This window comes from Grammomys surdaster, unplaced genomic scaffold (genome assembly GCF_004785775.1).
Source record: "Grammomys surdaster isolate TR1022 unplaced genomic scaffold, NIH_TR_1.0 372, whole genome shotgun sequence".
Classification (NCBI taxonomy): domain Eukaryota; kingdom Metazoa; phylum Chordata; class Mammalia; order Rodentia; family Muridae; genus Grammomys; species Grammomys surdaster.
In genome coordinates, this window is record NW_021604791.1 from 699,103 (window position 1) to 725,475 (window position 26,373).

General features: G+C 33.8%; 1 protein-coding gene across 1 annotated transcript in view; it reads left to right on the forward strand.

The window, feature by feature from the left end:
- Tecrl (trans-2,3-enoyl-CoA reductase like) overlaps nucleotides 1-26,373 on the forward strand; it is a 69,473-nt gene that overhangs the window by 15,202 nt on the left and 27,898 nt on the right. Inside the window, exons 3-4 of the mRNA XM_028780837.1 lie at nucleotides 19,405-19,449; nucleotides 21,268-21,371. Coding sequence (XP_028636670.1) covers nucleotides 19,405-19,449; nucleotides 21,268-21,371 — 149 coding nt within the window. The remainder of the gene's footprint in view (nucleotides 1-19,404; nucleotides 19,450-21,267; nucleotides 21,372-26,373) is intronic.

The window sequence follows — 26,373 nt, forward strand, 5'->3', positions numbered from 1 at the left end:
ATATATTCAAATTCATATTCTTATTTATTGATTCATCGTATGAAAATTGAAGATAAACTTAGTGAATAATTAAATTATTCCGTTTAACAGAAACAGAAACTATTGATCAGTATCTAGATTTATATATAGCTATTCCTATGGTACGACTAGTTCAGTTACAGTGCAAATAATAACATCATTCCTATTTAAAGAAGGACACCTATACAGGATTTAATATACATTTTAAGAAACAAACAATATAACAAGGGACTAAATTACTAGGGCTAAAATAGATAAATATTTTGAGAGAATCTGCTTGTGGTATATTGTTAAGAAATATATACAACGAGTAATATAATTACTGCAAAACTGCTTATATTTCAAATTGCTTTGTGAAGATGTGTTTTGATATTTTTCCTTAAAAGTATGTAGGTTTTTTTCTTTTTTTTCTTCTATTATCATTTTTTTCCTTTTTTTACACTCCAGATTTTATTCCCTTCCCAGTCCACCCTCAGACTGTTCCACATCCCATACCTCCTCCCCGACCTCCTGTCTCCAGGAGGATGTCCCTGCCCCCAACCCCTCCACCCAACCAGACCTCTAAGCTCCTTGGGGCCTCCAGTCTCTTGAGGGTTAGGTGCATCTTCTCTGACTGAACCCAGACCCACCAGTCCTCTGCTGTATATGTGTTGAGGGCCTCATATCAACAGGTTGGTGGTCAATTGTCTGAGGGATCTCGGGGATCTTGAGATTGTTGGTCCTCCTACAGGGTCATGTCGGTTTCTAATATACTAAAAATAAAAGATCAGGGCATCATAGCAAGGATACAAAATGAGGTCGGGAGTGTTCACACAGCGTTCCTAGATTCATTTTTCTAGCACTAACTTGTTTATTAAATTCTCTGAAATTGTGTGCCAATATTTTCTGAAATATGGGATGTCTTAAGTTTTAAGTTTTTAAAGCACATCTTTATTTTTGATGCATCAGATATGGTAATACATGCCTTTAAGCCCTTCAATGCAGGATTGAAAACTCAGCATGTGTCTATGTCGTTCCAAGCCACAATGAATTAAATATTAAGAAACTATAGATGAATTAGATTAGTATCTAAGCATATAATCTATGTTGTTAATTATCCTAGTTAGCCACACAACAGTCTCTACTTATTTATACTCTATGAACATTTATTTAGTGGTAATACAATCTGAGCATAAAGCAGATATCACACCAAAACAATAATTGCAATGCTAAAATTTAAAATGTTAGAAATTCAGTCATAGGAATTTGTGGTATGTAAGTTAACAGACATTTGAATATGACTTGAAAATATAGGAATAATTTGTAAAAAAAAAATTTCCAATTGGCTAAAGTGTGATTAGATCTAATAACTATAATAAGACAATATTTATTAACTAATGTTAAGTAATTTTTTTCACAGGCATAATATATTCTGATATTTAGCATGCTTACTAAACTTATTAAAAATAGAGATGCACCTAACCCCCGAGAAACTTGACTCCCCAGGGAATGGAGAGGCCTGGTGGTGGGGAGACATCCTCTTGGAGACAAGCAGAAAGAGGAATGGGATGGTGAACTGTAGGAGTGGGTCCGGAGGGAGACAATGGCTGAACTATAATAAAATAAAAGTAATTAAAAAAATTCAAAGAAACCAAAGCCAAAACCAACAACAACCCCCCCCAAAAAAACAAAAAAATATGACTTTATTTAAACAATTCATCTATAATTTAAACGTAACAATTATTCTAACTTTTTCCCATTTTATATTCTATTCTTAAAGTCTTCACACTTTTGTAAATCCTCAAAGATATAAGTGTTGATACATTTGTGCTGTAGGGGTATAAACACTAGAACAATGGCTATGTTTTGCTATTCTTCAATAGGACATAGTCCTTCCTAGATCAGAGATACTGAGACGCTGACCTGTCACTTCTTAGCCGTTTGTGCCTTTCCATCATTATTTAAACGGGCTCTTTTTGTCCTGCAACCGTCTAATAGGCAGGCTTCACTCAACTTTTACGGACTTCATGTTTTACTAATGGACAGGAAGTTGTGAGTTACACTACAAAATTTTCGCTTCCTCCATTGGTTTTTTTGGCTTGCAAATTGTCTAACTATTGATGAAAATTAATTTTGGGAAACTATTTTTATTCCCAGAAAACTCCAATATATCTATTAAGTGTTTGGGAATACATTTTCCTGACTTTTCTTTAAATTCTTTATTATACCAATGATTCATCACGTAGACAATTTATGATGCTCATGTCCAAGGCAGCTTCTGTACATAGTTGTTCTGAATGGATTTTTGAATTTCATTTTGGTATTTATTTTTGTGTATATGTGTATGCATATATGGATTTTCACATATGTAGAATAACATGACAGTGGAGGTCATAGGACAAGTTTTGTCAATTAGTTCCCTTTTTACAATATGTGGATTCTGGTGATTGTACTCCCGTTGCTGTCAGACTTTGCTGAAAGAAGTTTAACCTGTTGAACCCTTAGGCTGATCCCTCAACAGAGATGACATATATACTGTTCTACAGAAGGGACAGAATTATTACTGAAGAATTTTAATATGCTGAATAATTTAATTTTGCTTTTGAGGTTTATTGATTCCTATATATATAAGTGAAAATTTTTGATAGCTTCTGAATTTGGAAATATGTACATGTGATTTGAAATTAAAAGGCATCATAATTTTTTTTACTATACTAAGAACAAGAATATTTCCCTATTTTACTGTCCTAGTGCAAAATTTTCCTGTATAGAATTTAATTTATATGGTTGATTTCCTTTTAATACTTTTTTAATAACTGGAAAAGAACATTAAAGCATCATATTTTTACTGCTATTACTGTTTATGAATTACCAAGGGAACAAAAAGAGGAAAGGAAGATTTTATGAAGTGACCTGGAGCCATCACCATTAGCTTCCAGACTTTTAAAGAAAAGAGGAAAGGAGTTAGAGACTGTAGCATTTAATCAGTAAGCTTCTTAAGGTTGAAATCTATTCACTGGTGATTTTTCTCCCAATACCTGATTTATTTACATTTATTTCTGTAATTTAGTATACAGTCTCAAAAACATTGAATAAATCAAAACACAGAAGGAAGGCAATACCTATTAATCTATCCACTATAGATTAAATTTCAAGAAATAATTTGAAAACTGATATTCTTCTTAATTGAGTAGCTTATGAAATATTAAGGAACTCATATAAACCCCTTATCTCTACAAAGCATTGGCTTTTCTTGAATTTCTTTTCTGGAATTTATTCAAGGTATAGTTAGTAAGTCATTTAAAAATTAATGAGATGTGTGCAAGTTTTACAGAAGAAATACTTCTGAACATTTTGTCCTAGTTGGAAGTATGTAAATTTTGATTTATTTTTTTTTAGGTAATATGTGACTAAAATTAAAAACTTCCAATATTATGAAGGGAATGTAGTTTTCTTTTTAAAACAACTATTTAAAATGTAAATATGTACAATGTTGACATAAAACGTTTAACTTAGTATCTTTTTAAAATTATTTTTTTTCTTGTAAGAATCCTTACCTTGTAATATGTAATTGATTCGGTGTTTCTAAGTCATTTAATTACTACCTAAATATTTGCTATAACTTTCACAGTTGAGAGGTTGAGGTGATTGGAAACAGGATGTACTTGGAAGTAAGAAGAGATGTGGAAATTGGTGAATACAGTATAGAGGCTCAGAGATACTGGCTCTAACCCACATATGAACCTGATGATGTTGATCGTGTTATTGCTTCAGAAGTGTGTGTGTGTGTGTGTGTGTCTGTGTGTGTGTCTGTGTGTCTGTGTGTGAACTGTTGTTTCAGATTTTTTTCTCGTGTTTCAGAGGACTTCCCTAGCTTCTTTGTCACTAACTCGAAAAGAAAATTGAAATGAGCTGGTGCACTTTTTTCCTGGGGTCTGTAAGGAAGAGTCTTAAGCTCAGGCTCAGTGCTTTGTGGGATCCGTGCTTCGTTTTGTCTCTGTTTGCTCAGAACTCCTTACAGCTATATCATACTCAAGAGGGAATCTAGTCTTTTGTGATGTATGTATTCAATGGAATATATATGAGATATAAAAAAATAAAATCATGCAATTTCCAGAAATACCGATGTTACTATATGATACAATTTTAAGAAAGCTAATTGTGTCAATTACGTCTCTGTTGCTCTGATGAAACAGCATCACCAAAAGCAACATAGGGTAAAAGTGTTTGTTTCTTCAATAGATTGAAGAAAACACCCTTTTTGAACCCCAACTGGTTCAAGCTACATGGGAATATGTAGAAACTCTAGGGTGGTGGCATTGTGTGGTGATCTTTAGAAGGTGTGGCCTTGCCTAGGAAGCATGCTAACGGAGGATGGGTGTTAAAGCTCTTACCTCATCTCCGTAAGCTTCTCTGTCTCAAGCTTCGGGTTTAGGGTATGATCTCTCAGCTTCCTGCTCCTGCCATCATGCTGTCTGCGTGCTACTGAGCCTCCCCACCCTGAAGGAATCCTAACCTTCTGGAAACATAAGCCGAAACAAACACTTTTACCCTATGTTGCTTTTGGTGATGCTGTTTCATCAGGGCAACAGAGACGTAACTGAAACAATTAGTTTTCTTAAAATTATATCATATAGTAACATCGATATTTCTGGAAATTGCATGATTTTATTTTTTTATATCTCATGTATATTCCATTGAATACATACATCACAGTTTCATTATCTATTATCTGTTGATGGACACATAGGGTGGGTCTACTTGTTTACTATTGTGATATGAACAGTGTGATACATAGGAACCTGGACATACCTACATCATAGGACATGACATTCCTTGATTATATGACCAAGATTGGTACAAATGGGCCCTAAGATAATTCAATTTTTAGTGTTTTAGATAGCCTCCAGCTAATGCATGCAGAAGCTGTGTTTTAACCTCATTGCAATTATAGACAGGTTTGTCATTCCTCATATATTCTTCAGTGATATTTTTAATCTTGTGTACCTGATAGTGACTGGTTTCACTTGAATGAGATGATATCCCAAAGTAATCTTAATTCACAAGTTTCTGATTTCTAGTATTTTTGGACACGTTAATTTTTACTTGCGTTTAGCATAGTCTTTTCTATACGGTCCTGCCTAGTCTGCAATTCACTATAAAGATCAGACTGGTCTCTACCATACCCACTTTCTTCTACCTCCTGAGTACTATTTCAAAACCACACCTGACTGTGCCTTTAAAGTTTTGTAATGATTATTTGTAGCTCTTTTCTCACAGTTGCCTATTTTTTTTCCCATTGGTCCATTTATGGGTTGGCAGCTTTGTTCCTTTGATGACTAATGTTTTCTGTCCTTCAAATACTATAGATATTTCTTCTTCGTATAAAGGTAGTAATTTTCTCTCAGTCTATGGGCTGTCCACTTATGCTGCTGACGGTTTCTTTTCTCTAAGGATGGTTTTATTTCCTGTGCTTCGTTTTGCCAACCTTTGTGACCATATCTATGACTATTGTGATTCTATTCATACATTTTTTTTTTTTGCCTGCAACTAGGTTCCAAAGTGTTCACTGTTTTTTGTTTAGTTTTGTTGTTTTTTTTTTTCTGTTTAGTAATTGTGCTGCTTTGCACTTTAAATTAAGTTCTCCGATCCAGTTTCAATTGACATTGTGTACACAGGAGAAAGGGATCTAATTTTATCCTCTTGATTGTATACATGTTTGTTGACAGCACCACTACCTGAAAAGATTCTATTTTTTTTTCAGATGAATATTTTGTTAAAGCTTAGATTTCTCTATGTGAGTGAATTCATTGCTAAGCCTTCTATCATATTCCATTGGTTAAACATCTGTTTTGTGCCAGTATCATGATGTCATGATATTTTTATCACTATGGTTTTGTAGTATCATTTTCATTCAGTTAATCTGTTGTCTCTGACTTTAATTGTGCTTGGAATTGTTTGCTTGTTCATAGCCCCCCCCACCATGAGTGTGTGTGTGTGTATTTGTGTGTATATGTGTGTGTATGTGTGTGTTTGTGTGTTAATTGTGTTGATTTATTTTTTACTTCTGTGAAAGACGTACTGGAATTTTATGAAGAACTCATTGAATCTGTAGTTTTATTTTAGTAATATAATGTTTTACAACATCTATTCTGGCAATATATATATGTATATATGTGTATATGTGTATATGTGTATATGTGCATATGTATATATGTATATATGTATATACATGTATATTATAGAGATAGAGATGGACATAAATATGGAGAGAGAGTATCTTCTTCAATTTCTTTTATCAGATTTCTAAAATTTCCATTGTAACAAACTTTAATCTAATTGGTTAGTTTCTGGGTATTCTTTGCAAACAAGCATTGGAAAGTCTTTTTACAGAAGCCTGAGTAAGAATTTGAGATATGAATGCAGTCGTAGACATACTTGGGCAGATAGACTTATACCACAATGTATATTTGACCAAAAGAGTAACCTTAGAGAGAAGATATGTGACCAGATTCAGGACCAAGCAATGTGATAAAGATTGAAAAGAAATTTTCTGTTTGCTATTAAGTGTGAAATACAAACAAATATAAAAGAAATTCCAACTTTAGTTTCCTAGTTTAGTTTTTTTAAAAATGGAGGTAGCTAAATCCCAAGAAAGAAAATTCTAATGACTCAATGCACTTGAGTACATGTGCTACATAAGCATTTGGACACACTTGGTAGCTTGTGGACTCTAGGAAAGGGTGAGTGGCATTCGAAGATAGAGTCAAGTGCTATTTACAGAAGTGTGAGTTACTCGATATGCATCACAGATTCCTGTTCTATCTCAGGACACTGGAGAAGGTTGCAATAAAGGAATGACAGGAGAGCTAACATCTTGGTGAGCAAGAAGATTTTGTAAGACCTTTACAAGGCAGGAAAGACTTGTAAAGACTGATGTGTGAACTTACAGGCCTTTTCTCATGTTGAACTTGAAAGATAATCTTACAGTTGATTGGGTATCAAGGAATATACTCCTAGAAAGAGAAATGAGCAGCAATGAATGGACTGAAGAGGACTTAAGTACTATTAACTTTACCAAGTATGAGAATCTGTTCAGGAGAGAGAGCACTGGAAAGGAACATAGTGGGTAATAATTAGTGAATATTGTGAATATTTGACTGTTATTCTGCCTAGAGCCTGTTTGTGTAAAAAAAACCCCAAGTGCTATTATACAGGGATATTTCGTATAAAGATAATCATTGAGTAAAGCCGTGTGTGGAGATCTTTTACATGGTGAAAACCAGTGAAATCGAAGAAAAAGCAGAACATAAGCTGTATATGTTAAAACCTTTTGAACCAGGATATGCACTGATGCATTGAGTGTAGTCAGCATGGGAGGTACTTAGCCCTCTTCCCTAAGCACTCTGAGAACCAGCTATATCATATGGGACAAGGTTTTGTGGGGTAACAATGTGCAGTCTTCTGAGTCAGTGTAATGGTTCTTATTAAAGAATGATGTTGCATTTGAGAAGACATAAAACAAATGGAAGTTGAGGCTCATCAGCCTTAGTAAGATTTCCAATAATATCAGCTTTGTTGAACATTTTCAGAAGCCTTGACAATCTTTCAATAACTTGGGGATTTAATTGCTACTAGTACCTGGCAGTTTACACAGCGACATAATATGTATATTAGTCCTGCTTACCCACATGACCAATATTGCAAGGAAATATCTACATATGTATAAGTGCTTAGAAACAGAAAGAGAGAACAACTGATAGAAAGACACTGATCTGAAGAGGTTGCTTCAAGTGATTCTGTCACAAGAAATATGTCAACATATTTTGCCTTCCACATAAAGACCAAAACCAAGCTCTGTGAATATCACTGTCAATGGCTGTATTCCCACATGTATCCTTCAGTGTTAAAGAACAAGAAGTGCTTAGCTTGAGAAAGGAAGACTGGTGTGCTAGCTCAAGCAGAGAGCAAAGTTACATTTTCTCTTCCATTTTGTTTCATCCAGATGCTCCACAGGGTGAATTGTGCCAGCCTACATAGACCTGTGAGCTAGTTTCTTTGCTCAACTTCCAAAGGTCTCACCTGGGATTTACTTTAAGAATTGTGGTAGGCTTTATTAGTGTCATCTCACCTTTGCTGTTTTCAGCTAATGTTTGTCTTACCCAATTAAATATTGCGTGTTGCACATCGATTCCGTGTAGGAATGATTAACTGTTAATTTTCAAGACAAGGAAAAAAAAATGAAAAGTAGAAGTCCTTTTTGGACATTTAGCAGGTCTAGTGTTTCTTTTCTCTGATTTCTCATGTCTCTCAGACAAATTGCTTTTTGCTCTGGGCTCTTTGTATTAGTGTTTACAATCTTTATTCAAACCTATAAGTCATTAGGTTTTATGTAATGGATGTGCTTATAATAAATACACTTTAAACTGTGAGTACCTTTTCCAACACTGACTAGTAATGTTTATGTATTACATAAGTTTACTGTCTTTAACCTTGGGCTTTTACTCAATCAGAAGTCTTTCTGCTACTTGTTTTCTCTTTGGTGTGTGTGTGTGCGTGCGTGCGAGAGAGAGAGAGAGAGAGAGAGAGAGAGAGAGAGAGAGAGAGAGAGACGGAGTTCCTTATACCCAGTGACCCTTCAACTATCTATGAAGCTCAGGATGATTTTTGAACTTCTGATCCTTATTCTATCCCCAAGTGATAAGATTGCAAACATGTCTCACCTGACTATTTGTTTGTTGTTTGTTTGTTTGTTTGTTTAGGTCTCTTATTGATACAATATATTATACACAGAAGCATTTTATGTGTATAAAGTTTCTCACATTGAACAATTCATTTCTGATTTCAAATCCTTATTTCAAAATCAGAACAAACCACCATCTAAAAAATTTATAGTGATATACATAGAAACAAAAGACACAGAGAGAAATTAAGCCTCTGACATAAATTATTCTTAGATTAATGGGTCTATGTATAAGTTGGTTGGCTATAATAGTCTTCTCTATGTATGAATGTTTTAAAACTAGTTTGATCATTTCTTTCCAACTCAATAGCAAGAGTTATAGTCATAGGTACCATCTGAGTGAATTACCTAGGTGATCTGCACTTCATTTATTCATTCTGAACACAAATTTTTATTTATAGCACTATGTTCACAGAGCTGTGGTGTTTCCTCTCTGAAATGAGTGTCAAGGAATAAACACATATTTTCTTCAAAGTTTTCATCCATAAATTAAAAATAATGAATCTCCAGATCAGTTATAACGGGAGTATAAAGTCTTAAGTCATGGCAGTTTGCTCATTCTCCTTTTCTTCGATCCATCCATAAAAATTATAAGAGTCAATCATCTCTTACTAAGAATTTATGGCATCAACCATCAAAGAAAATTCTGTCAGCAAAGTGTAACTGTCAGAACTCGAAGCATAATTGCTGAGTTGTTTGTGAAAAGGAAATGTATTTTCAGTAACATCTAAAATAAGATATCTTTGTTCTTAAATATTTGATTTCTTGAAACTTGTATGCATGTCTGTGAATATTTCTAATCACAAGACATACAATTTTGATGAAGTGATAATTAAAACTTGTTCTCATGGAAGTTGGATGTATTATAGTGGCAAAGAGAAGTGGACATTAAGCATCCCCATATATACACAAAGTAGTAAGATGGGAAGGTAGAAACAGGGTGAGGGTGAAATAACTGCACTCAGAAGCTCTGGTTTTCTCCTCAGTACCATATAATCAAATTTATTGCTGGACTTGGTGCCAAATACCTTTAACTGCAGTTTTTGGAGGGCAGAGGCAGATGGATCTGTGTGAGTGTGAACTCAAGTTGGTCTACAGAGCTAGTTTTCTGTGTCTACCTTGGGGTTTCTATTTCTGGAAACAAACAAACAAACAAACAACAACAAAGAGAAACACCACCAACAATAAAAATACCATTGTCAAAACCAATTTGGGAGGAAACTGGGGTTGTTTGTTTGTTTTTCAGCTTCTGTCTGATAGTCTTCTGTTTAAGGAAGTTACAGCAAATATTCAAGTGAGTAACCTGGAGGCAGGGACTGACTTAGAGGCCATGAAGAAACATGGCTTGTTGGAATTGTTCTTTATGGCTTGCCCAGCCTGCTTTGTTATAGTATCTAGTACAGTAAACCCAGGATGTCAGCACACAAGTTGAACTAAAATCACCCATATCAATCATCTATCCAGAAAATGCATCTCATGTTCACTACAGGCCAGTCTGGTAGGACCATTTTCTCAGTTGAAGTTCTCTCTTGAAGAAGTTCTTTCGTTTTTGTAAGGTTGATATAAACTTAGATACTATATAGTTATCCTGGAACCTAGAGAAAGGACCAGTAGAAAAATATGGATTGTTTATTAATTATCAAGATGATGAAAAGTAGGAAAGGTAACTGAGGCTTGTGTATAAACAATGTAATATCAGGTAAAATTTAATATAGTACAAAAATTTAGATGAAGGATTTTTCTTAGAATAGATAGGTGGACAATTTCAGAAATCCTTGTAGAGAAAAAACATTTTGGAGATTTGGAATTATTTTATTTTATTTTTTAAGGTCCTCCTCCTATTTCATAATTCGGAGAGTTTGTTTATTCAGTGTTAGTTTTATTTATTTGAGTTTTCTTGCTTAAATCATGTCTCTATCTTCCTGCAAAAACCTCACTCTGCAATACTGATTATTATATTCTCCTATGCTATCCAGTTTTTCTTACCCAAGCACTGTAATATCAACATTATACTCTAACCATTATATTTTTTTTTCCTTTGGTGAACGAAAATATTCCTGTTTTATTGTTGCTGATTTGCATGAAATAGTTTAAGTTGTTGGGGAGGAGACAGCAAACATTTCTTTCTTCCAGATTCATAAACACTGTTCTGCCTCTCCTCCTAAAACCCTAAGTGTCTACCTGGAATCATGATCCATTTTAGCTTGATTACTCCATTGTGTCTGTGATATTTATAAAACTACAAGGAAATGGTTTGCCATTTGTACATTTGTGTCTAGTTATGCCGAAAGTATGCAATGATTGAATCACTCCAAACAAATGAAACAATTATTTTAGCAAACACAGAAGCCAGAGGTTGTAGCACATCAAGGAGTCATTTCAGGTGATGTGTTATGTTAGTTTTGATGAAAAAGCACCAGAAGTTATGCCCTTCTGGTACTGACTCATAAAATACTATAGTAACTGCATTACCGCAATATACAAAAGACATCCTGGCTTTGTACTTTCTTTATTGCTTTGTTATCTCTTTGCAGCGAGTTTATTTTGTGAAAATAAAAACTTTACATTGCATTGGGACTTTTAACTACAGGAAAGACAAGATGTATGCTGCTATAAATACCAGAAAGAGAAAACAGAGGCAGTTACTGGGAAAATATTTGTTAAAATATAATGGTAGTTTGGTGAAGGTATACTACTTTCGAATAAAACAGCTTCACTTTTTAAAATTTAAGGTCAATCAATATTTCAAGGTTCTTCATAAATAAGCCATGGAATTGTTAGTTAAAATAAGAATAATTCAGAGATTGTAATATTTTTAAATTCTATTTCTTCTTTACACTGATAATAACTACTATCAATATTATCTTCCATAATCAAATTAACAACTGTTCTGTATACTTTTTTTTGGTATTACCATGTATGGTACTTTATTTGTTCAATATCTTCTTATTGATGTTATTCTTTTCTATGATGTCTTACCTCATTTGTTAACAGGAAGAAATTGTTTTTTAAACTCAGAGATGGTGTAAAGATCATTTAAGAACTCATAAAGTAGTGAGCTATAAATTGGAACTCTATAGAGATGAAAGCAATCAGAAAAATATGGAGAACAGAGAACTCTCAGTTATGTATGTGATGCAATGTGAAAATATAATTGCTGAAACATAAAAAACAAAAAGTAAAAGAAAGTACACAGCTTTGTTGAAAACTAATTCAGAGCTTTTGAAACCCTCAAAATATGCCAACATTCATTAAAGAAACACTTTATGACTATTATATATATATATATATATAAATATATATATTATATATGTGTGTATTATAATATATGAATAATTAAAAATATATGTCACATATATTATATTTTATATATAATTATATAATTAATATTATTCTTTATATATGTAATATACAAATACATATTATTTATATGTATATATATATATGAACTATAGAAACAACACTTTAAAAATTTTAATGAAGGGAGAGCAATCAATTTAGAATCAAAATAAAGATAAAGTATCAACTAAAACTAAATGGTGAGAGTGGTGAAAATACTGTTTTGTTTCGTAGTCTCTACATTCACTGAATTTCCTATTTATTTTACTGATATCCCACCACATGGATGAAACCAACTTTTTCCTAGTGTTTATTTTTTTATATGTAATCAAAGTACTGAACTTTGAGCACATAGACCACTTTTATTAATTGAAATTGAGCTTTTTAAAATTTTTTCTTATAAGCACTAGTCTGTTTCTAATCATACTTGTCAGGTACTGGCTGAGATACGAGGCTCCCTTCAGGCCTTCTGCTTGACTTATCACGTACTACAAACACAGTCTGCCTAGCTTGCCAGCTCTGATCTTTTTTACCCAAATGCAAAATTCAAAAATGAAACCCAAGGCTCTGGCTGTTGGGCTAAGTTTCCTAGTTTTCCTTAACCTCAACCTTATCTTTGGTACTCATTCTTCATTCAATCTCTACCTGGAGAAATCTATAATTATTGCTTCATAATTTTATAGCTACTATCAACAGAATTGACGGACTGTAGCAATAGATTATCTTTACAATAACAAATATTTTTGTGTATGTGTGGATGGCTGACATTAACTTACATCATCCTAAATGTTTTACTCTTTCTTCATATTTGTATTGTTTTCCAGATTACTTTATATTTTTACATGTGTGTGAGTGTGAATGTGCTTGTGCATGTATGTGTGAGTGTGTACCTGCGTACATGCATGTGTGTGTGTGTAAATGTGTAACAACCGAGGTGGGAAGAGGTTATTAGATCCCTTGGAGCTGATGTTAGAGGCATGTGTGAGCCACTTAACCTGGGTGTTGTGGGTCAGTGGGCTATGAGAAGCAGCTGGGTGCCTGGACGAACATAGGCCTCAAACCCTGACCTTTATTGGATGGCAGGTGTTCGGCTCTGCTCCAGGGTCCTGGTTCTTTTCACTTAGCTTCAGCCCTCCACAGCCCCTCCCACAGAGAGGTCTATGGACATCAGTCTGGAGGAACAGTGCCTCAGGCTCTCCCACATGTAGATGAGGTATCTCTAAGCTCTCAGACCAAGCCAATAGGCGTTATCCGCTGCCAGACCCTAACCCACCCTAAAACTGTATAGAAGGGTTCTATTCAGAAGTAAAAGGTGTTTGAGAATCATCCTGGTGTCCGAGAGAGTTTCTGTTGCAAGAGCTGAAACACTTGGGAAGAGATCTGCTCTCCCAGAATCTGCCTGGGACACCAAGCTGCCTCCTTACCAGCTAGCTGGATTCTTATTAGCCCACCACAGGCTGGCTTAGCGTGGAGAGACAGGTGCAGCACCTGGGAGTGACCAGGCAGAGACAGCAGGAGACGAGCAGAGGCAGCACTGGAGGCAGGTGATCTCCTCTCCCTGCTCGCACTCTGTCCCATTGAACCAGAACCCCGCACCAGACCAGGCCGAAGATCATCGTGGGTTGCCCTCCAGAACAGGGGACCCACAGGGTTAGGAACTGAACTCTGGTCTTTGAAATAATAGCAAACTCTCTTAACCTCTGAATAGCCTGGTCCCTTTTATCTCTCTCGTTTATTATTACCTTCTTCCACTCTTCGTGCCCATTATTTTACCTACCAGGTTTCTGTTCTTTCTCACCGAATATGTTAAAATTAGGTCTCATTTTAATCACAAAAGCATGTGACAGAATAAGACAAGGCAGCTGTTCCCTCTTCTTGATTTTTCATGTTAAATATTCTACTTCAGTTTATACATGTCCAAGTGATAAAACAAACTGAGTACTAGACAGTTTTCTTTGCATTGTCTGTGACCTAAAGAAACATATGGCCGCCAGTCTTGAAGGCCGTGCTACAGTTTGTTCAACTTTCTATTCCTATTGTATAGACTATTTGCCTCAAATTGTATGTCACAACAAATAAAGTCCATTGTTTGCTTGGCAATCAGAATGCCATCTTCCATCAATCACGATATTTTCCCATGATGTCATTTTTTTAAAGACAAGCATTTTATTATTTATTTTTATTTTATGAGCACTGGTAGTTTTCCTACATGTGTATTTGTGTAAGTAACGACTGTGATGATAGCCATGTGGGTGCTGGGAATGGAGACCTGATCCTCTGGATGTGCGCTTGTGCTCTTAACCTCTTAACCACTGAGCCATCGCTCCTGCTCTAAAAGTACTTTTTGTTTTGTTTTTGTTTTTCCAGATGGAGTTTTTCTGTATAGCTCTAGATGTCCTAGAACTCACTTCTTTGTTGACTAGGCTGCCCTCAAACTTAGAGATCCGTTGGCCTCTGACTCCATATCATGTCAATTTTAATATGAATTAAGTAATAATCATTCACCTTGTAAATTTTCCATAATGACATGTCCTCTGAAACATTCTTGAAAACAGCTCTTGCCATGGTGGTCAGAGGGACCATATCAAGATGGGCTGTGGAAATTTTATTGAGAGTAATAGACATTTTTACATTGTTATTTGAAACAAAATATAATGGCAATTGCTTGGGTTGATACAGTTGTAGTTGACAGGATAGAAGTTTGCATGACACACAGGGTGCACAAGATTAATGTCTAAGACCAATTGTCCTATAAAGTTTCCTGGCTACCTTGACTACTAAGGGAACACACAGAGAAACACAAAGTAGCCTGAATACTTCATTGCATGAGGGAGTACATCAGTCTATTAGGAACTGGGAAGTTTATTTTATTTCAGGAGCCATAGACTACAACCTAAAAAACCTATGACAAATGGCTTTCAAGGCAGCTAGACCAGGCCAACTCCATGGTTTGCTGCAGTTGACAATCAAGAACATATGTATATGTGTATAGTATATGTATGTGTATATATATATATATATATATATATATGTGTGTGTGTGCGTATATATATATATATGTATATATGTATATGTTATATACACATGTATACACATATGTATGTATGATACACACATAAATTTGAGAAGAATATATCTATTTTCACTTATATTTAGGAAAATACCTGTCTTTATCCTGCTGAAGCTCTCCTAACATACTTGTTTTCTGCTCAGTTTACGTGGTTGCCTTCAAAAGATTATATTGAATAGGGTATCATCTGAAACATACCTGCCAACTGTCAAGTTCACAATGAGTTTTCAATCAGCTTCCCAATTATTTTGATTTAATCTAGAAACTTACTGTGCATTAGACCAAACATATGCATGTGTGTGATACATATCAATGACAAAATTCTAATTGCTACTATTTTCAGTATAAAGACCTGCTTACCATGTATAAAAACTGCTTTCCTCCAATTAAGCTACTGGCTATTCTCTTAAATAACTCTGGCAGGTTTATTTAACGTTTTGAGAGGTAGGTTGGGCATTGCGTTCACTTCTAAACATTCCTCCTTTCAGATGAACACATGCTCCATCTCATAAAAATCTCATAAAACCATTACTAATTATCATGTTTCATGCTTCCTAAGAATGGTCTCGTATTTACCTTTCTGTTAATTCTGAAATCTAGAAGCAGGTGCGGAGCACACGGAAACTTTATTTAATATGATCACAATATGTCTATTATGACATGTTTTTAGGAAATTTTCTCCCCTTTATAATGCCGAGGCTCTGCTAACATACTTGCTTTATGCTCTCAATTTACTTGGTTGTCTTAGAAGGTTTACCTTGAATAGGCTATCATTTGAAATGCACCTGGCAACTGTCAAGTTCGCAATGAATTTTCAATCCTATTTCCAATTATTTTGATTTAATCTAGAAAGTTACTGTACATTATTTCAAGTTTATTTCATAGTTTGAAAAGATATGTAAAAATATTTCCATTCAATTTTAAGAATATTCTGCATTATTTACTCCTAATGGTATATTATTAACTATAATTCTTTTTACAGTATAAAAGACACATTACCATGCTAACCCGTTGTTTTACTCAAGTGTTTGCAATCAAACAGCATTTAAGAACTGCTAACACCCTCCTGTTTTGAACATTTCCTAGTAGTGAATGCTGAATTATTCTGTTATTGGACACATGCTGTATAAGGCTGCCTTATTTCTGATAAATATTTCAAAATAAAATGGATACTTTATACTATTCATCTATCCAGTTTGATTTTCCATATGCATTGCCTTTTAAAAATGATGTTACATTGTTATAAGTACATTGCTACTGCTTATCTTTACTTGCCTGGGGAATCATGAGAGATAAGTAATGAAATGAAATATATTTTACTTGTGGCAAGGTTCCATTATTTTCACAGTGTTGTTGAATTACGTTAGGAAAGATTTTTAAAGTGTGATCAGAATAAATAGTGATTATATAAAACGAGTTTACTCTTGCAACTGACAAGATGTCATTATCATTGGGCTGACTTTTATAGTAATAATTTAGCTGTGACACCATGATCCAATATCAACAATGGATCTACAAGCTATTTAATATCTACAGGCTCTTTAAACAGGTAAGAAATGTTATATAGCTGATATCTCTTACACACACACACACACGAGTTGAAAAAGAAATTATAAATTGAATTCCTGCTATAATTAATACACTCCCTACATATATAGATACACACACACACAAACACACACACATACACACACATACATATATATGTATATACACATATATATATAATTTATGTATATATATGATTATATTTATCTGTGTTTGTATATATATGTATCTGTGCATGTGTGTATAAATATATACATATGTATTTTCATGTGCATGTGTCTGTGCATATGTGTATGTGTCTATGTATCTGTACATTTACATTAAATTGTATAATCTATATATACATATGGACATATACATACACAAACATACATGTAAATGTTTAAGAAAAATAATTACTTTTACTTTGGCATTTCTGTCTAAGATAGCATTATAATTTGTTATAGAAAGTAATGTCTTCAATGAATATTATTAAAATAAACAGTACCTGATTACTTACATACAGCTTTCATATGGGCTCGCTTACTGTCTGAAATGCTAATCAAATGGCTTGTACTTGGTTCAATATCAATTGTCCTCACATACTCAATTAAAAATGTTGACTTTTCTGTGGCATTTATGTTACATCATATTTTATTTGTCTGAAGGTCACAATGTGACAGAACTCTCTTAAAATTTTTTCAATAAATAGTGGTAGCTTACAAATAAAACTTTAAATGAATATATAAATCATAAGTATGTTAGATAATGCATAGGATTAAAAAAATGATGCCTTTATCTGGAGCATATCCTAAAATGATATCACAGTATTTGTGTGTAATCTGAATAATCATCATACCTAAATTTTATAATTAAGCCTAATTACCCTTTTGTTTATCATAAATTTTTGGTTAGGATTTTCCCCATGATAATCTTCATAAACAAGTTATCTTTTGATGTAAATTCAGGAGTATTTCATTCTTTTATTTCAGTAATTCACATCATTACCACTTCTAATTATTAAAACATTTGCTTTTAAAATATATTTACTTTAATAACTCAGGATTGTGTTTTGTAGCTCAGGCTGGCCTTGTACTTTTAATTCTGGTTGAGCCTCTAGGAGAGTGGTATTGTAATTTTGTGCCCCAATTGTTCCTACTGTTAGTAATAATTAAAATGTATTTTGGGGCAGACACTTGCAGGCAACCATTGGACTGAGACCAGGGTCCCTGATGGAGGAGTTGGAGAAGGAATTCAAGGAGCTGAGGGGGTTTGCAGCCCCATGGGGAGAGCAATAGTGTCAAATGGCCAGACCCCCAGAGCTCCCAGGGACTGGACCATCAACCAAAGAGTACACATGAAGGGACTTATTAGTCAAGCTGCATATGTAGCAGAGGATTGCCTTGTTGGACATAAGTGGGAGGAGTTGCCCTTGGGCCTGAGAGAATTCGATGCCTCAGTGTGGGCAAATGCCAGGGCAGGAAGGTAGGAGTGGGTGGGTGAGTGGGGGAGCACCCTCATAGTGGCAGGGGAGGGGGGATGGGATAGGGGGTTCTGGAGGGGAGACCTGAAAAGGGGATAGCATTTGAAATATAAAAAAGGAAAATATTCAATAAAAGGAAAAAGTTATTTTAGGGAAAGAATTTCCTTGAAAATACACTTCTATTTAATCTATCATTACACAGTAGATAGGATTGCTTAACATTTACTTCAATACACATTTAATAGAATTGTTTATAATTTGTTTTTAGCAGAAACAAATTATCTTTGAATTTGGAAGTCATTTTTCATTAGCGGTATACATTATTAAAATGCTAAGAATTTCTTGTAAAGAAAGTATTATTCTATCTATTCATATTGCTTGCTGAAAAAAATTTAAATTGTTATTCCTGAAATTATTGATATATTCACAATATTCCAAGTCAATATCCATACCCTTCGAATGGAACTCTTCACTTCTATAGATACTATTTTGCAGGAGAGTCTAAGACACTTACTCCTAAAGAGAAGAATTATTATTTTCAGGTGCCAAAGTTAGAGAAATTCCAGTGAAATAAAATGTAATCACTTTACATAAATATGTAAAGCTTATTACTGAAGAATTAATTACACTATCTACCTTGGCTGTCTGGGACCACAAGAATTGTTGCATGCTCATAACCTGAGCACATCTTCGTTGTCAAGTCACAGTTTCATCCAGTAGCCACACACCACTGCAAGTCAGCACTCTTCCAATGGGAACTATTGTGTCTATTTGATATTGAGTATGTGATTTATTTCCTTTCTCATAATTTATTTTTTTCTCAAATCGTAATTCATTCACACAGGGGTTATAAACACAGAAAGGCAGGATGTGGGGAAGGGAATGACACTTGAGTGTGGGTGTTCAGGGGGAATACAGATATCTTCAGAACCGGGTATCGGCTGGGTGAAGGTTCAGGGGACAAGTCACTATGACTCTGCCTATGACTCGCTTGTCCTTATCTAAGTTGGTATTGTCTGCCAAGGCTACCTATTAACAAGGTCTATGGCTACTCAGGCTTGTAAATTTCCACAAAAGCTGCCTGTTTACATTAGCTTACAGCCATCTGTTTCAATGTTTTTCCACTGAGACCCAAGACTTGGTGTTAGTATACATGTATGACAGGCCTATTGCTGATTTTAGCAATTGTTTTAAAGCTAAGTCTCTGCTCTTACTAATGATTAAATGTTATTTTTCACTGTGTAGGTCCAAAGTGGTACCCTTCTCGAATTGGCCTACAACTGGAATATGGTAAGACCGAGTTCAGCCAATCAATTTACTTAATTTAGAATCTGTCCTCAGAACTCAATAACTCTCATTTATTACTTAGTGCGTACACGTAAATACTCTTCTATTTGAATCTTACACACCAGTCCTTGTCCCTTTTATCATTGATCACTATTGTTTTGAAAATTACATATCGATAACATAAATAGAATGCTATGTTAAAGGGGAGCAAAAATTAATAAAATTGGGAAAAATGGAACATTCTCTAACAGAAGTAACAAAACCAGAATTTAAAGAGATATATAAATGTAAAACAGAGCCTTACTTAAAAACTAATAGCACTGATGTTGCACCATCTCTAGAACTTAAAACATTCTCTTGATATGAGAGCTGTAGATTGAATTAGATTTTTGCAAGGTGTGTAGAACCTATTTTTAAAAATTTTAGTATTGTTTCGTAGGAAGCACCTATTGAGGAGTTGCTGCTTCACATATATTGGATTTTTTCTTCCTTTGCTAATATTCATCAATCTTAAACTTCACAATAATTTAAGCCATATTCCTATTTCTCAAAATTTGAAAGATACTTCAACCTGAATGTTAAAATGATAGAGATCTATTATATTTTATAATCCATATAATTTTAGTATAATATGAATCATCACTAGATTTTTCAAAGCCAAGAAAACAAATGCATTGTCTTCTATCTATAGGCCTCCACAATGTATGGCTTATACTAAATGAAATGTCTCTCTCCATTATTTGAACAATTTCCTAACACAAAAAGTCTGTGTGAGGGGGCCACAGGCATCAGTGTCAAACAGAATTTCCATTTAAGGCATACTCCAAGGGACTAAACAATCTATGTGTTAGCACAAGTCTTCTGGTGGCTGAGAAGTACATGCTGACAGGAGAGAGAGAGATAAAGGGAGACGGAGAGGGAGAGAGAGAGAGAAGGGGGGGGATTTATCATGTATCTGGTTTTGTTACAAAATGTCCTATTTCTGAGAATATATTAAAAACAAATGTTCCAATGTTCTATTAAAAGATAATCTTTCAAAGATAATAGAAGAATGCAAATTTATTTCCCTTTTAAAGAACCGAGTAAATATAGATATCAAAAAAGATACAAAAACATCAAAATTTTTAAGTTTACAAATATTCTATAATTTTAGGTGTGATTGTCATAGTAATATTTACCATTTTGATTTCAGATTGCTTTCCTTGTTATAATCACTCCCTGTTGTTATATAATAAGTTAGAAAAAATGAAATATAAGAGTAATCTTCATTTACTCTCTCTATATATATAAAAGTAATATATCATTATATATATAGTCTAATATATAATAATATATATCATATAGGTACATATACATACACATATGCATACACACACACTATATATATACATATACATACACATACACATACACACACACACACACACACACACACACACACATATATATATATATATGTATATATATACATATATATACATATATATATATATATAGTGTCTATAATATACTGAAGGTTAATTCAAATGCTGGTTGAGTTTAATTTTCATGGGAAAAGTCTTGAGTCCTTTCTTTTCTTTCCAGAAATGCTGAATGTCTATGTTTGGCTCTGAAAGATTTTGGAAAACTGTATATCAGGAAAGTTGATACATAAATCCTCAAATATAATGCCTCATGTCTGATAATACTCAGAGTTGTTATATTCTACGATGACTACTTAAAACTGATTCTAAGTAGTTACCAGTTTCATATTAAGAAACACCTTGTCACTGTGTCATGAAACGATATTTAAATATGACTTCTCCATTGCTTTTACTTTAGGTGGCCCGTATTTGAAGGACTACATCACTGTTCAAAGTGTGGCTGCTTCCTCAATTATAACGCTCTATTTTACAGACTTGGGTCAACAAGTTGGGTGGACCACAGTAAGTGTTCATTGGCGTTTAGGACCTATGATTCACTATTTTAATTTTCATGTTTATATTTTAGGCTTTATATTTTTAAGTGATAGAAATTGAACCTAGTGTCCTACTTAGGTAACTTAGTATCTGACCATTTCTGACAAAGACATTTATATTGAAATTCAACACTGCAAATATATCTTTAAGAAAATGTTGTTAAATTCCTCTGCATTCAAACTGAAGACTTTGGCATAATGAGGAGAAACTAATTTCAATCGTATACTCAGGAAAGAACTGTGTGAAGTTTCTGTGAAGAGCTATAAAAACTCAAGAGGATCCAAAATAATTAAATGATTATGTACACAGAAAGTAATACATAATAATAAATCATTGAAAATCACCCAATTTCAAATGAACTTCCTCATAGTTATGTAAAATTCTACTATATTTATACCAAAATCATTGGACAAAGTTTTATTAAAACACTAGGTTTTTATGGGTAAAGAAAGAAATCTTTTTTTTATATCATTCTTCTTAAAAAGAGGAGTCCATCTGTTTGCTTTATCCCTTATCTATAGAGTGGCATTGCTTTAGCTTTGGGCTTATGCATAAATTCTCTTGCCTTCATTTTTATGGGGTGTAAAACTTGTAGTTCTTAAAATTAATACTTCTGAGTCTAATGATATAGAAACAGGAGGTCTACACCAAAGGAAAAGAAGGGGAAAAGTATTTGAAACCACTTCAAGAGATTGAACTATTCATAATTGTGGCAATCAATTAATAGAAAAGTTTCAGCAGCCAGAGTAAGCTCCATGTATTTCTTAGTACAAAGAAAAATTAAAGGGGATAAGCTATTCTTGCAATGATATGCTGAGACCTTGGCCTTCTCTTTCATCATTTTGTTTTCACGATAGGTATCTTTTATGTATTTTATTCAAAAATGAACAGGTGTGTTTTGTACTACAATATAATATATATTTGTAATTTTATACTTATTAATTAAAATGCTGACATATTTATTACCTTTCCATGTTAATTTTAAGATACATTCTCCTCCCATATTTAGTAATGAGGTTTTTTATAGTGGTGTTATTATAGTGGGATCTTTGGTATAAATTTGTTTTGGTTTCCAAACACTGTGGAGCCTTAGAGTACTAATTGTTAATTGTTAGACTAAAAATTAAATTTAAAATACTATTAAATCTTCTGAAATATAGGATGTTAAGGTGAAACTACTGATGCATGCATTTGTAAAAAATACAATATTTAATATGGAGCTTGAGCATGCTTAGCTAAAGATATTTGAGATAGGTAGATCTGGCCTTCGAAGATTCAAGTATTCTAAGATTCTTTGAGCAAACTTATGATGAAGAGTTCATTTTCTACATGGGGAAGGTGAGAGACATCAGCCATGACTTCAATAGAAGCTTCAGCTGCACTAGCAGGATAAGCACTGAAGAGCAGGAACAGTAAAGGAGAATTTTTTGATAACTGCACTAGAGAATTATACCTGTTTGAGGAAAAAAAGGTCATCTAAACAACAATGAGAGCTCTGAAAATTGGTTCTCACTTTGAAATCAGCCTTACGATTCACATATTCATTTCCCCTAAGTGGTTCAGTCTAATAAATGCTAAAAGAAAGACAGTGCAACCACACCTACTTTGTGTCCACTAAATTGTAAAATGGATGTATTTTATCCCATGTAACCTTTATATGCATTTATGAAATATTCAAATATGTATGAACAATAAGTCATTTTGTAGATGCAAAATTATTTAGTCACCACGAAGGTGCTTCTCAGTCATACTACTTCTGAGGGGTCAGAAGTTTCTATAGTATAAAACAACTGATCTTTTCTTATCAATCTGTTTCTTATATTTAGAGAATGCCTTATATGGGACACATAGGTTTGTGGAAAATATTTACTTTGCTCTAACTCTTCTTCTCTTGGAAGTAACCTTGTTTGTTGCCTGATGAATACTAGGTTTTATTTGTTTTCAAGTTATTTTACATATCGATAATGAAGGTCATTGGAAACCTTTTGGTCTTCAATGATTTATTATTGGGTGCTTTTACAGGTTTACATAATTAATTATTTGGTATCCTCTTGAATTTTTAAAATATTCACATAATTTCTTCCTGGGTATATGATTTGAAATGAATTTTTCCTTCTCATGCCAAAATTGTTGAACTTGATTGCTGGATGATTTAACAACATTTTCTTGAATACATGATTTCAGTGTTGTATCTTGAACCCCAAACTTAGTTCATACACAAAAGAATTAGCACTAGTGTCAGGCCTTGGTGCCCCGTCCTCCCCATGAGATGGATCCCAGGTTCAGCCGGTAATAGTCACTCTACCTCCTTTTTTCAGTCTTTTCTCCATTTTTGTCCCTGCAGTTATTTTAGACATGAAAAGTTCTGAGTCAGAAATTTTGATTGTGGGTTGGTAAACCATCCCTCTGCTTGGGGCCCTGTCTATCTACTGGAGGCGGACTCTTGAAGTTCCCTCTCCCCATGGTTGGGCATTTCGGCTAAGAATACCCCTTACTTACACCCATTGACTCTGGGGAATCTCTCACATCAAAGGTTTCTGATACTTTCTAAAGAATTCCCCCACCTCCCACCCCTAAAAGCTGCATATTTCCATTTATTCTTCTAACCCTCTGTGCTTCTCTCCTGTTTCCAAAGCCCCATACCTGATCCTGCTCTGCTTTTCCCCTCCCACTCCCCTCTTCTACCCACTTTCCTTCCTCCCTCAGCCTTTCATGATTTTTTTTTTTTGGTCCCCCTTCTAAGTGGAATTGAAGCAGCCTTCTTGTTAAACTTCATACCGTCTTTGGGTTGTATCATAGATATTCTGTACTTTATAGCTAATATCCACTTACCAGTGAGTACACAGATGCTTGTCCTTTTGGGTATGGTTTACCTCTCTCAGGACAATATTTTTCTAGTTCGATCCATTTGCCTGAAAACTTCATAATGTCCTCATTTTTAAAAGCTGAATAGTAGTCCATTGTGTAAATGAACCACATTTTCTGTATCCATTCTTTGGTTGAGGGACATCTGGGTTGTTTCCAACTTCTGACGATTACAAATAAGGCTTCTGTGGAGCATGTCTTTTTGTGGTATGGTAGAGCATCTTTCGAGTATATGCCCAGGAGTGGTAGAGCTGACTCTTCAGATAGAACTATTTCCAATTTTCTGAGTAACCACCAGATTGATTTTCAGAGTGGTTGCGCCAGTTTGCAATTTCACTAGCAATGGAAGAGTGTTCCTCTTTCTCCACATCCTTGGCAGAATCTACTGTCACTTGAGTTTTGATCTTAGCCATTCTGTTGGTTATAAGGTGGAATCTCAGGGTAATTTTGATTTGCATTTTTCTGATGACTAAGGATGTTGAACATTTCTTTAATTGCTGAACAAGTCTTTTAGTGCTTTAAGTGTTTCTTGGTCATTCAAGATTCCTTTGTTGAGAATTCTCTGTTTAGCTTTAGACTCCATTTTTTTAAATTGTATTAATTTGGTTTTTGGATGTTTACTCCTTGAGTTCTTTATATATTTTGTATATCATAAATGGGACCTCATGGAACTTAGATGCTTCTGTAAGACAAAAGACACCATCAATAAGACAAATCAGGAAGCTACAGATTGGGAAAAAATCTTCACTATCCCTACATTCGATATTTTTCAATATCTAAATTGTCTAGGAAAACCTTTTTTTTTCATCTTGATCACAAAGTTTAAGCATATTTAAGTACAAGTATGTTAGTCCTGTTATTTGAATCTCATATAAGTTCATGTTTTCTGATACGTTGTTACCCTTGATTTAAATCACAGTATCTTTAGCTTTAATGAACATGTATTTTGGATAAATGCAGAGGTTTTTATATAAAAGTATTAATGATTTCTGAAAATCAAGATTAAATTAAACTTTAAAATCATTTAAATTATTCCAGATGAACAATGACATTAAGGACTTTTGGGAATTCTTTTTTAAACCCATGAATGAAACAATATCTTAGTTACAATTTTTTGTTCATGGAGGCAATTATTTTTACGTTCACCTTCAGTCTTGATAGATAGCATATATGGTTTTAAATATTCATTTTCAAAAAAGGTTGAAAAATTGTGCTGTTGTCATTTTTATGATCTTCAAAGCTTCATATCCATAATCAATCACTTATCCAGAGAATATTTTTACAACAACAACAATAACAACAACAAAAATCATAACAAATTACCCTAGGATTACAATGACTCAAGAGCTTCTCATTTTTTAAAATATCTTAAAGCAGTGCTTTGATTAATTTTTTACTTTTAACTCATTATTATGATTTGTTGGGATTTCTTACTGCATGTGGATGATTTACATAGTAGATTATTCACATGAGAATAAGGCTAAAAAAAGAAAAATGAATACTTGTCTAATATGATATCCTATTAAATGGTATTCACTAATGAAAGTGATCTTAGTCTTATGAAACTACAAACAGTTTGACTCAGAGTTGTCCTTTGTTTAACAACTGAAAAATGCCATAGTGTTTTTATTGTTGATTTCCAATTATTCTGAGGTATGCTACTTAATTTTTTCTCAAAAGTAAAGTCAAATATAGAATAAGAAAGCAAACTATGAACTTCGTAATAATGGTAAAAGTAAAGATAATTTAAAAAAAACCCCATAAATTTACTAAAGAAAGTTTAAGCACGATCTAATTTATAACTGATATTTTAAATTAATTTTTCCAGAAACATTATCTCTGTCTCTTTATTGTAATTCATATGGTCTTGCATACTTGCCAATACTCAACTGACACATTAAAACGTCTATCAACTTTATACTCCCTAGCAAGAACTAACATGGCGGTATCTAACCTGAACATGTACAAATGTGCTTTTTTCTTGCGTTTTAAAGTATACTAGACACAAGGATTCCTACAATGTGTAGACTGTATCCCTTAATATAAACAATACAGATGCTGGAGTGTGGAGAAGGTGTTAGACTTCTTCGAGCAGCTTGGAACA